At 36.5% G+C, this 16972-nt stretch overlaps 1 protein-coding gene across 1 annotated transcript; it reads right to left on the reverse strand.

Moving 5' to 3' along the window:
• Window positions 1-8664: 8664 nt before the first annotated feature.
• Window positions 8665-16893, reverse strand: csnk2a2b (casein kinase 2, alpha prime polypeptide b). The gene is made up of 12 exons (XM_019068147.2): window positions 15919-16893; window positions 14168-14279; window positions 13119-13220; window positions 12493-12543; window positions 12245-12304; window positions 12081-12164; window positions 11741-11851; window positions 11068-11169; window positions 10842-10942; window positions 10070-10218; window positions 9901-9983; window positions 8665-9181 (listed from the first exon to the last, which is right to left on the reverse strand). Exons 1-11 carry the CDS (start codon window positions 16020-16022, stop codon window positions 9907-9909), a joined length of 1053 nt encoding a protein of 350 aa, XP_018923692.1. The 5' UTR covers window positions 16023-16893; the 3' UTR covers window positions 8665-9181; window positions 9901-9906.
• Between the last annotated feature and the right edge of the window lie 79 nt (window positions 16894-16972).

Consider the following 16972-nt stretch of genomic DNA (forward strand, 5'->3'; position numbering starts at 1 on the left):
AAACTATCGATACTTGCTCAGTGTACTTCCTCCTTGTGGGCGTTGTTGGTGTCTGTGTTTGCACACAGGGCGCGACTCAAACAGGCTGTCGATAACTTTTTATGGCACTGTGAGACGTGAATCGATCAGTTAGATTTTTTTTAGGTTTTCATTTAACTTAAGACGCAGATAACCTGCCTTTGGCTAAAAAAAAGTATCTTTCCCATACTGGATGTTTTTAAATATCAGGACAGTTTTATAATTAGATTTATAATTTTCTGTATAATTTTCAGAATGCCTTTTAAATATGATTGTTTATTTTTTAGGTTTACTTCACCCGCGCAACTTGCGTCCACGAGCCACATCAGTTGAACAAATAAATATAAACCAAATAATATTAATAAAACAAACAGAAATGAGTATAGATGTTATAGGAAATTAACATAAGTATAAAACAGTGATTGATTAATAAAAGTTAGTTTGGTCACTGTTCTACTCAGATTGTTTTAAAAAATAGTATGAAAAATCTAAAATCTTTTATAACCTAGATTTTGCCTTTTATAATCAATAACAGCACCATATAAAACCTAAAATTAAAATAATAATAATAATAATAAAGGAATTTCCCCACTATACTTTTAATGTCTATTTAACTCAGTGTTGAGGGTTTTTTTTTCACAGTTTCGTCTCAGGGTGGCAGTATCGCTTAGTAAATACATTACGCTAAGTTGAACGTTTTCCATGTTTTTATAGAAAACACATTAATTTACTAGAAAATCTTACATATATTTAATCTAATATTTTATGTAAAGCAAGCTTAAATAGTATTAAATTACCCAAATTATAAATCCAATTATAACAGGCTAATATTTGGAATCAGAAGTTCTTCATGTGTTTTATAAATTACACATATATTGACAGTCAGAGTAAGGTAGGGCAATATCAGTGATGATAGTCAATGTACTGTAGATTATGATGAAGGGTGACTTAATAAAGGGAGGAGCTAGGAAACAGGAAGGACATTTAGTGGCTGTTGAAATTTGCACTGGTGGTTACTAAGAGATGTATTGCAGCTCCATATTTTATGACACTGAACCATACAAATGTACAGCCTGGGAGAAGTTAAAGAGAGGAGTAGAGTTCAGAGAGCTCTGCTCCATATTGCATGATCAAATAATGTACAAAAGTAACACCAAAATATAAAATAATAATATCTATTCCAAACTTTTTTTCTCTCTATCTATTGAATTTATTTAAGTTTATGGTAGGGTTGGAAATATTATCATGATCATTTCTGCAGTATAGGCCTAATTCAACAATACTTTTCACTCACACATTTTGAAGGTTGCAGATCTACCCAAACTTTTTACCCAAAAAGCTGGTAAGGCCTGTCTTGAGGTTTTTGAAGGCGATGATTGGTTTTCACGAAACTATTGACAGTTAAACAAGGCAAGAAAGCTGTGGCTGTCAAAGTGTGCCCGCAAACGTATGCCAGCACAGATGTGGTGTGGGTTTGTGATGGTGTCATTTTAGATAATGAACTGATTTTTAAGTCTTGCTAAAACTGTGTCTAAGACATCGCTTCTCATTTTCACTGGTGGATGCTAAGAAACTGATTCATTACTTTGAGTTCACATTACTGTTTTAGTTTATTTAAAATGGTTACCATGTAAGTAGAATTGATTTTATGGTTCTTTTACTGGGTTTTAAAGTTCTGAATGCACTAATACTAATGCATTTTTGACTGTCTGTTCAAATGTGATCAAAATCATTGTTTTAAATCTTTGCATTTATTTATTTACATGATACAATGTAAAAAAAATCATATTGTAAGCAGGTGAACCTGCATTTCAAAAACCAGTATGTCTCACAAATCTGTAAAATTTCACCAATTAAACTGAGCTCATAGCTCAAAATAAAAAATGTTCACAATTCTGAAGATCATTTTTATTTGCTTTCCCATTTATTTGTTTTTAATGACTGTCTGTCGAAATGTGTTCTAAATCATATCATACTTTTATTTATTTGTTTGTTTTCATTTGCATTTCCTTTTATTACCTTTTTTAACTATCTGCCAAAATGTGATCCTAATCTACTAATAAGTAGTTTTAAACCTTTTATTTATTTTTTTATTTACTTACTTACGTCATACAAAGTATCAGACTGTAAGCTGTTTTTTCAGGAAGCCATTAATTCCTAAAAAAAAAAATTAAAAAGGCAATTAAAATTAGACAAGCTCAGAATATTCACCTTAAAAAGTAGATTTTTTAGTTTCTGATTAATATAGGCCTGCTTTATGCTACTGTATTAAATTTTTATTTACAATTTCTGAAAGTAAAGTTTTTTATTGATTGATTGACTGACTGATTGATCGATTGATTGATTTTTATCATTATTATTATTAATGTTGTCGTGTTCTTTTTCAAAAGTTTTCATACTTTAGGAAGCGTTTTGAACTGCATTTATGAAAGATGCTATACATAAATTTACTTGTGTCCCAATGCCATTCATACATCAACCCCTAATTATATTCATGTTTTTATCAAATTCTCTTTAATTAAAATACCCATCTATGAGCTAAATACTAATAAATACACGTTACCCATGACCCGTTGTCAGGATATAGCAGCGTCATTGTCAGTAAAGCATGAGCTGTTTAATTTATGTTTGTAGGCGACACAAAGCTTTTCTCGCAGGAGCACGTCAACCAACTCATAGCATGCGTTGTTCTTAGAATGCTCCTTTGTTCTCTCCTACGAGATTCTAAATTTACCCACCAGAGACAAAAGGTAGCGTGCTAATTAACTGCATGTCACTCCTGCCGAGGCCCTGAAATGCGAGACAGCCTTCTGCCCATTGTTGTGTCCAGTTTAAAGCAGTGGCGGGGTGACATCACTTGGTGATGTCAGGTTCAGAGGGAGGAACTGGACCGAAGGGACCCTGTGATTGGTCACATCATGTGGCACCTGGGAAGACAAAAGGTATAAGGGATGAATGCTCGGTCAAGCCAGGCAAAATTTTGCACATAATTCAGCAGCATCCCTTGAACGCCCTGAACTGAGTTGGTTACCATGGCAACTGTTGTACCGGTGAGTATACGGAGATAAAGAGTGCTTTTTTGTATTGTAGATGAATTGATGATTATTCACTTTTGAGAACTTAAGATTACTTCACACATGGCTGGAGTTCAATAACAGATGCTCCAAACAGAAGAAACATCTTGTGCTGCACACCTGAAATTATTTTGGTCAAATTTGGAAGACGGTGGTAAAAGGGATATTTTTTTTATTCTATTGATTACAATAGTGATTTTGGTGGTGATAGTAGTGAAATAAAAGACATGCCTTGGATCACTTAACATGATGAATCATATTCTCAGTTCAGTTAGTTTGAGCTTTCTTTGTTCTAGACCGGGTCATGTTCTGTCAGCACTATTGGTGTGGATGTATCATGTCTGTGCTCTGGGCCGATCAAGTGTCAAGTAAAACAATCTGTGTGTCTTTAAGCTTGTTGTATAGAGTCTGTGTGTGTGTGTGTATGTGTGTGTCAAGGCTTTGGTTTCTTAGGATGTAGTTAATTAATCGTGTTCTTGGTTTGAAACCAGTAGCTAGGTGAAAGATTTGTTATCAACTGCTTAACTGATATAAAAGGTCTCCAAATCTTGATTTCAAGCAAAACAATTCTATATCTTTGTTCTTGTTTTTCTTTCAGTGTGCGTCCTGCTATGGCAGCAGCGTTCAGCTCTTTGGGAAGGGGCCTGATGGTGTTTACATGTCCCTTTTCAGTTACAGAAGGCCCAGAGGGGCCCCTCGCCCACGTCTGGCCTGCCATGCTCCGACGATGACACTGCGTCAGATTTGTCGCATGTTGCGTATAATGCGCCAGCTGCGTAATAAAGAGGCAGCAGCTGCAGCTGCAGCAGCCAGGTGAGGCTTACATTCCCATATACTCATAATAAAAGGGTCTATTTAATAAAAAGAACATCTAAATTCTATCCTCATCTATTATCTTCTTGTAGTTCTAAACCCATGTGACATTCTTTCATCTGTGGAAGACAAAATAAATAGTGAGCATAATTTCCACAAATAGAATAGAAATATTTTTTTTTTTTTTGCAAATTGATGAAAAGTAAAATTGGTGAAAAATAAAATTTAGTATTTAATTTAGTACTCAGCTACTAAGTTTAATTCTTAATTTTTAATTTTATTTAATATATTATTTAGATTTTTGAATCATTTGTTTAAAACACTGATTGATTCAATAAAAAAAATGTTTTTATGAATGAGTCGTTGAATCATTTACTCAACTGATTAGTTGACTGAACACTGATTCATTCACAAATGACACATACAGTATAATATATATTTTATATTTAATTTGCTGTTCACACAAAATTTGCCAGTCTGTTTTTGATTCACCTGTGAAAATAGTTCCAAACAAAGCCACTGCAGTTAATAGTTGTGTGTTTCCAAACAATACACATCAGTGCAGAACAGATTATTCATTGTTTTAGAACAAATCGGATAACTGAGTGATTCAATCACATTCATAAAGACGTTTCACTCCTGAATGAATCGGTGTTTAGGAGCAACTAATCAACTGAGTAAATGATACAATGAGTCATTCATAAAGATGTGTTTTGTTCCTGAATGATTTGGTGTTTTAAAAAAAAAGGGCTATTCAAAGACTCAAAAACACCTTTTGGCATAACTTGGAGACTGACTGTTTGTATGGAACATGCACAGACAACACAGTGGAGTGATGAAAAAACTGAAAAGTCCCACTGCTGTTTGTACTCATCAGAAGCTCTTGTACAGATTGAAATGAATCAACTGATTATGTTATTATTGAGTTTTACTTTTTTTGTATCTGATTTACAGAAAACAGGCTTCTCCTCCCAGCTCACCAATGATCAAATCAGAAAAGCGTTGCTTACCTGCCTGCTTTCGGCGCAGACGAAGTAACAATATCAAAAAAGTGAGTTAAGCATCCAGCATCCCCAAAACCTCCCAACAACTTCAGCCCTGTGGGAGTTTACAAACTAATGGAGCCAGTCCTTACTCTACACAGAAGAGTTAAAGTGAGGGACCAAGACATCGCTCTACAATCTTGTTGAATTCTTTTGTTGGGAGGATTTAACATGCAACAAATTTGGTTTGAATAGGAAAGAAGCAGATCTTTAGATGCCCTGAGTGCTGGAACTCTGTCTTACTGCTCAAAATGAGGCAGAGGAGGTTTTTTTTTTTTTTTTTTTTTTTTTACATGATTATTTTTTTCTTTGACTAGTTTGGACTCAGTGAACTCAAATTGTGAAATTCCAGTAGGGTCAAACAGTTTCGTGTGCTTCTATCTGTAATTAAACCAGTGGAAAGTCCTCATCAGGTTGGAAATACGACACAGCTATTTGTTTGTTTATTTATTCATCTGTTTGTTTGTTTCTGTGTGGGACGGGGGGCCCAAGGTTCTCTATCTCTCAAATAGGTGTGATGGAAACTTAGCTACCGGTGTGCGTTACCGTGTTGAAACTAAAACGTCTACACTGTGTGTGACAACATTGTGAATTTACTGATTTCCTATTTATCTGCATTTGAATAACCTTTCAATAAAAACACCTATGACTTCAAAAGTTGAGTGGAGTTCATGTGATTCAGCACAAATAATCATTAACTCATCTTCAGATTACTTCCACAAGTTTAGCTATATGCTTAGAGGTTTCCAGCTTAAAATTTATTTTGAAATGTTTCATGGGCTTTTTACAGCATAAACAAGTCATATGCATATCATGACTTGACTGTAAGACAAACAAAAATAGCTGAACAAAGGGGAAATCCCAGAATTGCAGTTTTCGAGTATAGTTTATATTAGAAATGAGGACCTTAATGCCTCTTTTGGGAAATCCATCTATAGAATGTTTAAATCTTTGGCGATAGCAGAAATGAAACAATACTTCAAATTAAAAATAAAGTTCATCATATGATGTTTTTTTCTTATGTGAAAAAGATGAAATTAATAGCAAAAAGCCAGCTGCTTTTATTCCATACATTGAAAGTGAATGGTGACCATAGTGGTCAGAGAAAAACAACTTAAATTTCATTCTGTTGCCCACACAAAGCTATCATATGGCTTCAGACGATTTGTAATATAGTGCTTGAGCCACAAGAATCTTCATTATGTAGAATCACTGCTACCTTTGGAGCTTCAAATCCCTTGGTCACCATTCACTTTCATTATACTGTATGAAAGAACATAGTTCTCATGTTCTATTTTGCAGAAGAAATTAAGTCAGCCGAGTTCAGAATGACATAAAAAGTGAATACATTTTTGGGTGAACTGTTCCTTTAAGTGGTTAAGCTCACCTCATGGTTCGGCTGCTTATGGAATTACAATGGCTTTCCACTGACACAAGGCAGGTGCTGGGGTTGTCATTATCACTGCTGACCAGACATCACAGATTGTGGTACAACCAAGCAGTGCTGAAAGTTTTATGGGGAAGATGTTTTCTGAACGTGACCTGCCTTGGAGTCAGGTTGTAGGATAGGAAGCCAGGGATCAGGTGTCTTCTTGAGCAGGAAGTTTATCTTGCATTACGTTACATTAGCTGCTGGCCTGTAGTCTGAGACAAACAAACTGCTGCTATAAATAAACACATTTTTAAAATAAATAAATTAAATTAAATAAACACAAGTCAAGTTTGAGTAAAAAAAATAAATAACAAAGAAAATCCAACATGACAAAACATGACAAAGTAAATGGCAAATCACTAGGTTTGATCTGATTGGCTGACTTCAAGTTCACACAACTTATGAAAGTCTGGGTGCACTTTTAACTAGTCTGTCTGAAAACAAAGTTGTTTACTAGTCTATAGATACTGAGCCACAATTGTACTTTTAAGAAAAATGTGTTCAGAGATATTCAGAGTTTTGCTTGTTTTGACTATCTATCCATGATCACCACTGTGTAATCAACACACTCTCATGGCAATCCGTAACATTTTTACATTTTGGCAAATTAGTGGCTAATTTATATGAATGCAATTTTCAAATGTGTTCTTATTTTAGAGAGACCTGCTTTCCTAATGCAAATTGTGCCAACATTCTATTTCCTCAACAGCATGCATATCTGTTATGATGACATCAGTGATTTCAGAATTCCTTGCCTCAAATTGTGTAAAAATAAACTGTGGCTGGTTGCATGATTTGAATTTCGGTTGGATGATCTCTTCCTGACTTTGCAGATGGTACCTAGCCAGAATAAGCTTTCAGGCATACCACAACATATGTCAATAATCACAAGTCTGGTCACATGAGACTAACGAGTGACCAGTCAACAAAATTCCAGAAAACAATATTCTAAATGCAATTGTCTGCTTAATAACCTTGGTATTTGATAGTGCAGCTATACTCCAGGAAAGAGGTTTGGAGATTAATCATCAGTCAGATGAGTTCTCTCAATCATTCTGGGTAATCAATCCTTCTGTTTGCTCTAGCTAGATATAGTATCAGTGAGTCATCTTGTAAGAATGTTGTCACCAGACTAAAAGTATGTTTGGACAGCCTCTATAAGACAATGTTTTATCCAATTCCATCCTCACACCAAAATAAACTAGCAATCTCCTCCATGTTGGTTGAAACCAACAACCCCTTTATTTTACAAAATGGCTTTTCTTATTACCTTTAGGGATAGTTCACCCCCCACAGCCTCATATTGTTTCAAAACTGTATGATTTTTTTCTTTGGTGGAACACAAAAAAGATATTTTGAAAAACCCCATTTTGGACGCCATTGACTTTCATTGTGTGGACCTCAAAAGTTCTTCTTTTGTGTTTGCAGAGGGTTGGGAGTTATAATTTTCGGATGAACTATCCCTTTAAGTGACATTTTGGGGTTTGTTTACCCAACCATACTCCCATTCATCAGTGTAATTGCTGGATGTGGTTTAAGGTAGTCAAATTGACCCAGGGTTCCTTTCACCTCCAAGTATGATCATTGGGTGGAACAGAACTTGCATAAGGTCAATACCCAAATCATTTTATCAAGTGTTGGAACATGGAGGTCATGATGTGGCTGGTAATGTCTCTAAACCTCATTTTCATTTCAATCATATGTATTTGAAGTCCTGTGAGATCTGTGCTTGACGTTCATTCTCTCAGGCCTCAGGCTATTCTTGTCAGTCACACATGGAGAGCTGTTGGTCAAGGTCAGGGCCACTGAGGGCAGAAGTAACCACACAAGGCCCGGACATAAATAATGAGTCTCTCTGTTTAACTCTGAAATTGAGAAGAGGGTTAAAAAAAAGAAACTAAACACAGGTGAACAATGAGCTGTGGAGGTAGGCTGGACAAATGTGGACTGCACATACCAAGGAGGTCTTGGAGAAATCGCATCATCCCATGAGCCAGCAGTGGACACATGAACCCTTGGTGGTATTGAGACGCCTCCCAAAGCGCCATTAGGCCGCTAGTTGAATTGTGTCATTATTTACTGTCTTTTTATTTATTTTTTTGCAAAGAAGAAAACAAAATGTATACTTGGAACGACGTAAAGGATGAAAAAATTTTCATTTTAGGAATGACTATCCCTTTAAGTATGTAAAAAAAAAAAAAAAAAAAAAAAAAAAAAGTAATTGCAAACACCACAAATGGGCACACATTTCAAACCCCGAATTAACAGACAACAACCAGGAACATAAATCTAAATAAAAATCATTTATTTTCATTAATATAGTAATCAATCTACCTAGAGCAAAGAAATAAAGGTCCACCATGCCACTTTATTACTACAGTATGTGGAGGCTGCGCCAAGGTCTGAATACTGAACAGATGTACACACAGACCAATAAGGAGAGAGGGAGCGGGGTTCATTCTGGTCTTCATTCTCCATGCCTAGTTTAAGGTGGGAGGGGCCAGTGTACTTGGGGGTGGAGTCAAGGATATAGTCCTTTCATCTAAAACCTGGGAGGGAAAGCTTTGAAATCTTCAAGCTAGAGGAACAGACCTGTTATAGAGGGGCAGACCAACCTTGACAGACACAGGAAAGCGGAAATGTCTGTGTCGGTGTGAGTGTATGCGAGTGTGCATGTGTGTGTGTCTGAGAGACGAGGTGTAACAGGTGCTGCTTAGATCCAACTTTCACTGTACACTTGAAGAGGTTTCAGACACGAGGGATAAAAAATTGAGGTAACAAACGCCTTCCTTTTCTGGTTCCTGAAAAACAATATCAAAAAGGGAATTTCAGACAATATAAAAATGCTACACCAAGACAAAAACCAGAACTGTGGATTATTTGTCTTTATATTGTAGTTTGTGATTAATCATTTTTAGAGATGCACAGATATTAAAATTCTGGTCAATACCAATATTGATATAAATGAAAAATGATTAAAAATAAATAAATAAATACATTTTTGAAATGCTTTAAGTGAGTTAAGGCATCACACACTATAATGTACAGCAGTGTTGTTTTAGTTAACTAAAATTCTTAAAAATAATTTTCGGTATTAAAAAAAAAAAAAGCTTAAAATAAATAATAGATGAGAAAATTTTTAATTTGACACTAAAAATCAGTGGAAATATTAAAATTACTAAACAGAAATTAAAGCTATTAAACTATTAAAAATGAAAGAAGCGTTTAATAAAATTACTAAAAATTAAACCAAAATGATAAGTGAAAATATAAAAATAAAATCTAATTTAAAATGAATAAATACTACAATAGTATATAAATAATAATGAATTAACACTGACGTACAGAATAAAAATATTGAGTTTCTAAAGATTACAGCGTTATTAAATTGTTAAGTGTTTTTACAGAAACTTTGGTAATCTATATGCAAAAATAAGCATATACCATTAAATATCAACTTAACCAATAAATAAAAAATAAAAAAATAAAACACACGCACACACTTATTAATTCTTGATACCTGCTCTCATCGGGGTGTGTTGGTTCCACTTGACACTATGGTGCCATCTGTATTAGTGTGAGACTGCTCCTTCATAACTGGATCTAAAGACAAATTATGTATGATTCTAGAATTTTATTCAATTAGTTGTGTATACACAAGTTGTCAACAGTTAGGTAAACTAACTCACAGAAATAAGGGTGCTCCATGGCCTCGGTGGCGGTCAGTCTCTGCTGATGGTCATAGCGTAGCAGCTTGTCAAGAAGGTCCAGAGCCTCTGGGCTCACCAAATGCTGGTTCTCCGTCTGCACAAACTGTTCCCAGCGCTTCCGCGTCTGCCTGTGGGATACGGCAGAAGTTACGGTTACAGGTCAAACTTATTTCCCAATTAATATTAAAGCAATTGGTACTTGCTACTTTGTATCAGTGTTATTCCAGTATCATTAATATCCTATTACATTTTTATAAATATTTTTTCAGTGGGTTTTATTTATTTTGTTTTGTGTTTTTGTCATTTTCATTAGTTTTTATATCAAATTTTTATTTCAGTTTTAGTTATTTTATAACATCAAGTGAAAAATGAGAAGCGTTTTTATTTTATTTCAGGTAAATAAAATTTTTATGGTTTAAATGTTAGTTTATTTGACTATAATAACACTGCTTTGTATTTTAATATCCATGTACTGTAAACTTAAGTTTGGCCAGATATCATTTATGATACATATTAAGTTACTTAACTCAGAGGAAAGCCTTGGAATTACCTCAAATAATAAATAAATATAATTTGATAATAAATAATTGGTATTTTATGTGTCAATATAATAGAACACATCATATAACAAAACATATACATTTGCTTTCTATTCATGTCTTGTGTATTACTGTGTATTAAAAAATAGCTTTAAAAAAAAATCCATTTCAATTTCTGAAATGCCTCTATGACATCCTCTGCTGGTACTCACTGGCCAAGCAGGTCTTTGAATCGTGGATCCAGTTCGATGTGGTATTTGCGCAGGTAGCCGAATAACTCATCTGTTCCAAGAACTTTTGCAATCCGCACCAACTGGAGAAAATCAGATCAAATCATGGTCACATGCTTCTGATAAAGAATTAAGCTAGTAGTGTTAAATGCATAATATGTATTTTAAATATACTGAATGATGTATAATGATGTATAATGTCACTCACTTGATCGTAGTTGTCCTGGCCATGAAAGAAGGGCTCTTTCTGAAAGATCATACTGGCCAGCATGCAGCCGAGACTCCACATGTCCAGACTGTAATCATACATCTGTTCACACACACACACACACACACACACACACACACACACACTTAACTCAATAACCATAGACAATCTAAAAAAGAAAACGGCAATATGTGACGTTCAAAAACTTGTTCTGATCATAAACATTACAAAGCACATGCAATGATTAAGCACCGGTCTAATATCAAACGTACTACATTTAAGGACATTTAAGCGAGTGATGGTCTAAACACCATCATTGTTGTTTATTTCATGCTAGTCTGGCTGTTACTGACAGTTTTTTATAGTTGTCTTTCATGTGACAACAGTGTCAGGAATGTTTATGATCTGAAGATAAGGAAATAAGGTCAAAGACTTTCGATATAAACAATGACATTGTGCAACTCCTCAGCAGACCGAGATTAGTGGTGATGCAGATAAATATTTTTAGGCGCTTAAACTGAACTGAAACTGAATGAACAAGTTACTAACAAAAATCTGAGGAATTTTACATTACATAAGAGAACGTGTTTGCTGTCGTCATAAAATCGAGGACTCTGTCAAAGTAGCTCAGCGTTTTTAAATTATTCTGCGTGATTCATGAAGAGCATTTTACCTGATAGTCCACCAACAGTTCTGGACCCTTGAAATAGCGTGAAGCCACTCTGACATTGTACTCTTGTGCGGGGTGATAGAACTCAGCGAGACCCCAGTCTATCAATCTCAGCTGCATCAAAAACACACACAAACATGATGCTGCAAATCACCTTCTGAAAAACACTTTGTTACCCAAAAGAAAGTGGTACCCTGATGCCCTCTGCTGGTGTACAAAGCCATTAAATATACATGACAGAGGGAACATTACAGTCGTTCTTTCTCTGAAAGTCTCTCTGATTGTATTCTGAATGTCTTAAATGCAGTTCAAGATGAAGAATTAACAATAACTGCATCATTACCTTCCTTAACTGGTGGTCGATCATAACATTGTGGGGTTTGACATCACGGTGCATGATCCCCATACTGTGGCAGTAGTCCAGAGCCTGCTCGTGTTCAAACAAAACCTTAGCAATGCATACAAGTCTCCAAAACACGCCAGTGAAGCACACACTTGTGAGCTTACCTTTAGTAGTTCATACATGTAAAAACGTATATCGTAATCTGTTAGCTTTTGATACAGCTCCTAAACAGGAAGGAAACAACAGATATTAGATTTGAAGAATTGAAATGCAACTTAGATTATTCATCTAATAATATGCAATTAATGATTAATTATACCTTAAATAGACAGACTGGTAGATAGACAGATATACAGACCGGTGATGGATGGATAGACAGACAGATAAACAGACAACCTTAATTAGAATATACCTTAAAATCTGTGTTATTGATGCATTCAAAGACAAGCGCAGGCGTTCGAGACTGCAGAATGATTGGGGAGGAATCGCAAAAACAGAGAGAAAAAGAGATGAACAATCAGAAAAAAGGAAGTCCTTTAATCAACAATAGTAAGCATTAACAGACACAATCAAGCAGTCATTATGATGGCAATCAGGAATAAAACAGGAGCACAAGGACTTCAAAAGGATCATGGCTGGCTGCAACTCATTATTCAGATGTAAAATCTAATTTGCTGTTTAAATAATCATCACTACGCTTCTCAGTAATTTTCATATGATCTCATTTGTGTCCATATAATCCTTTGAAATCACTCTATTACCGGTTGCTTATGTCTGTACAGTAAATCTGTGACATTTCCAATCTGATTTTTTTATCAATATGATTTCACTGACAAGTTTAAGACAGAAAAAATTCTTGCAACTAATTCAGGCCTAAAGCCAAATCCGCATCTGTAAGCTATAAAAAGCAATTTGTCTCAAATGCTGTCCACCCACAATCTTCAGAAAAGGAAAAATCAAAGTCCTCCTGGGACAAACTGTGCACCCTGATTGGACAAGTATCGTCAACGGACGAGGAGAGAGAGATGGACAACGTACCACAGGGTCCTTTACTGTGTCCATTAGCTGAATGATGTTGGTTCCTCCTCGCAAGTTTTCCAGGATCTTGATCTCTCTTTTGATCTTCTTTTTCTTGACAGGCTATTTTAGAAATCAAATATGTAATAATATAAAAACCTAGTCAATATTAAACAACAGTAAAAACCTCATGACATGGCTTTATAAACAGAAAGTTGAATGAGGAATTTCGAAAGGCTTGTCTCTGTCTAGTTTACTATTGCTAGTGAGGATATTAAGGGGAGGGAAAATCTCATTCCAGGAGACATTTGATTGGCCAAAACCTTAGACACGCCCAAGAGTGCAACAGGTTTCATCAGAATCTTTTTGTGTTTCCTCAGAAGAGAGAAAAAGTATATTTTAAATGCGTTTATATTTTTTAAGCATATATACAGATTAACATTTATTCAGCAAGGATGTATTAAAATAATCAAACGTGACAGTTATATTAAGCAGCACAACTATTTTTATTGGTAAATGGTAATAATAAGAAATGTTGTTTTTTTTGAGCACCACATCAGCATATCAGAATGATTTCTGAATGATCATGTGACAATGAAGACTGGAGTAATGATGCTGAAAATTCAGACTTGCATTACAGGAATAAATTAGATTTTTAAATATATTCAGCTAGAAAACACCCTATTTTAAATTGTAATAATATTTCACAAAATTACTATTTTTAGCTGTATTTTTTTTCTTTTTTCTTAAAAAAAAAAAAAAAAAAGAGAGACTTTTCAAAAAATATTTAAAAAATCTTACGGACCCCAACCTTTGGAATGTTAGTGTATGTCCTGTATGTGGTGTATAATTTCTTTAAGAGGAAAAACAAATGATAACAACAATAAAAAAAACATGCAGCTCTACATAGAACTTACATCAAGCCAAGATTTCCTTCATTTACTGGTGAAAATTACGTTAAATTTAACTCAGAGGAACCACAGTATTTCAGCAAATGACAACATTTTGTAGTCCTAAATAGGCAGATGACAAAAGGTCATATTGACTACACACTGAATACAAACTCTCACCTTGAGGATTTTGACCACCACCTTCTCATTATTGTTGATGTTGATGGCCTCGAAGACCTCGCTGTATTTGCCCCTCCCGAGCTTCCGTACCAGCTGGTAATCCTCCTGGTTACTGTAGGTGGTACACAGATTCACACGCCAGTTAGACTGAGAATCTACACTAGAAAGCAACATCTCCAACCCAGCACACAGACACGAGGCATCTGTGAGCAACAAGGGGCTGAAACACATTCAACCATCTGTGAAAATGACCAAGCCCATCATTTCCCCTGTCAGCTGAGGGCTGACTGACATCTCTACCAAGGGACTGAGCCAAAGAGGACATTTCCAGCATTGGTCTCCTGTCTGAAAGCGCTCTTAACTATAGTAATGAGGCAAATGCCACTATTCTTACAGAGCTTTGTACATGCAGAATCACATTTTAATCTGAATCAAAACGACTTAACGAAGCAGTAAGCTACAATAAATACATCCGGGAATATGACGTGACATTCAGCCAAGTATGGTGACCCATACTCAGAATTAGTGCTCTGCATTTAACCCATGCCGAATCACCAGTAGAGCAGTACACACACACTGTACACACACCCGGAGCAGTGGGCAGAATGCTCGGCGGGCGCCCGGGGAGCAGTTGGGGGTTATGCCTTGCTCAAGGGATGGTATTGAAAGGGGGAGAGAGAATTACATGCACTCCCCCCCACCCACAATTCCTGCCGGCCCGAGACTCGAACTCACAACCCTTCGATTGGGAGTCCGACTCTCTAACCATTAGGCCACGACTCCCCACTATACATTACGATGTAAAATAAAAAAAATTAAAAAACTAATGTTTAGTTACATTAGTACTTCATCTTATTTAAGGCATAATTTCTCCTTTTTGGTACAGTTTAATCTAATATTTATATTTTATTTCAATTAACAAAAACAAATTGCAATACTTTTAGTTATAAACAACACTCAAACTAGCATAAAAATGACTCACTAATGCCAGAGCATCCATACAACTTACATTCCATGCTCATTTATTTATTTTTCCATTTTGGCACATCACATTTAACATCAATGTCATGGAACCTTGCAGTAAATAATGACATACATACAAACATACATACACATATATATATATGCTTATATATGCTTTATTGGTGTTTTTCTTTTTTGACAGTCACTATGATCAGTTTTACTGTATGGAAAAGAGCTGTGTGAAAATTACTACACATTTCTCCTTGTGTGTAATACAGAAAAAACAAATACAAAAAATAATAAATAACGAGAGCATATTCATCATCACCTGCAATAATATAGGTGCACTGTTTAAAACGAAAGCACATTAACTACCCCAGAGGAATCTTACTATTAAAACCACTAAATGCTGTATTTGTGCACTGGTTTAGAATGGTAATTAAAAGGACGTGCACCGCACACTTGAGGGAAGCAGCGCATTTGCATAAAATCTGTGGATGCTGTGGCCAGTCACACACTCCTCTCTCTAACACTGCTTCTTCTGTATATGTTTTTGTGATATTCTCTTATTATGATCTCTAAAAGGGGGTGTTCTATATCGCAGATTGATGACTTTCCCTTCACGATCGATAGCGAGCCTACAAATGTGAACCACTGCGCAAAGAAAACCAGCAGGCACATGCACACAATTATACACGAAACGCGCCTTGCTAGGCAGCTCACTGGGTTTTCAGACACAAAATCAGGTGATGATGCACTTGGGCTTTTTATAGCTTTAAATCTCTCACCTCCAGGTGGGCACATGGGCCTCGTAGTCCCAGTATTCCCTGCTCTTCAAAGTGTTGACATCGGCATACACCCGAGATTTACTACCGGCCACCGGGCCGGGCATGGCGCGCGACGGGGCTCAGGGTGTAGGAGAAATCCGATCACCAAATCCAATCCAAAACACAAACACGCGATCAGAAGTACACCACCCCCGGGGGAGGTCTGACGGTGTCCGGTTCGGGCGTGTGTTATCTAATATCAGCCGCGTAAAGGATGGAGCGCGGTGGACGCTGAGCAGCGCTCGTTTCTCGGCTTGTCCGCGGCGTTTAAACCGCCTGGAGACCCGAGCGTGAAAATGAACGGTGGATAGTCTGAGAAATGCTCTGGCAGCGCGAATGTCGCATGCAAAGCTAGATGGTCTAATCTGGATCTGTATGCGAGAAGTTTTGTGGAAAGTTCTTTGGTTTAAAAATAGACTTTGAGTCTCAGGCGGGGGGGTTTGTTTAAATCTAATTCTTGTGGGTTAAACCCCCCCACCACCCCAAAGGGGCCTAAAATTCCTAGATCCAATGCATAGAGATCCAAGAAAAAAGCCAGGATGTGTTTCCTCTCAGTCTTCAGTCTGTAACAATGGATGTTGGAAAATACAGTCCACCGTAACTGAGCAGAATATAACTAACCAGTCTCTAAGCTTCAGGATATTGATTGACTGGTTAGAGAGAGGGAGAGAGAGAGAGAGAGAGAGAGAGAGGCGGTGGACTACAGATCGATGTTCTGCTCGACCCTCGTGGAAAAACCGTGTCACCGTGACGTCGCTTGCGTAAAGTCGATATGCAATAGTCGCGAAACTCGTTTATAATCCCGTGCAGCGTTCCGCTTGTAATCGAGGTTCGGGTTTTCCGGACCAATCCCCCCCCGTGCTGCAGAAGGAAAAAACGGACCGCAACGGTTTACCCCGGAAGCGCAAGATAGCTTAGCATTGAACAGCCGGAAATACAAGTTGTCATGGCCACTGGGCATGTCCGTCCGTTGCTAAGCGGCCATATATGAAAGACTTCCGCTTCCACTGATGAC

Source organism: Cyprinus carpio, chromosome A25 (genome assembly GCF_018340385.1).
Source record: "Cyprinus carpio isolate SPL01 chromosome A25, ASM1834038v1, whole genome shotgun sequence".
NCBI classification, from domain to species: domain Eukaryota; kingdom Metazoa; phylum Chordata; class Actinopteri; order Cypriniformes; family Cyprinidae; genus Cyprinus; species Cyprinus carpio.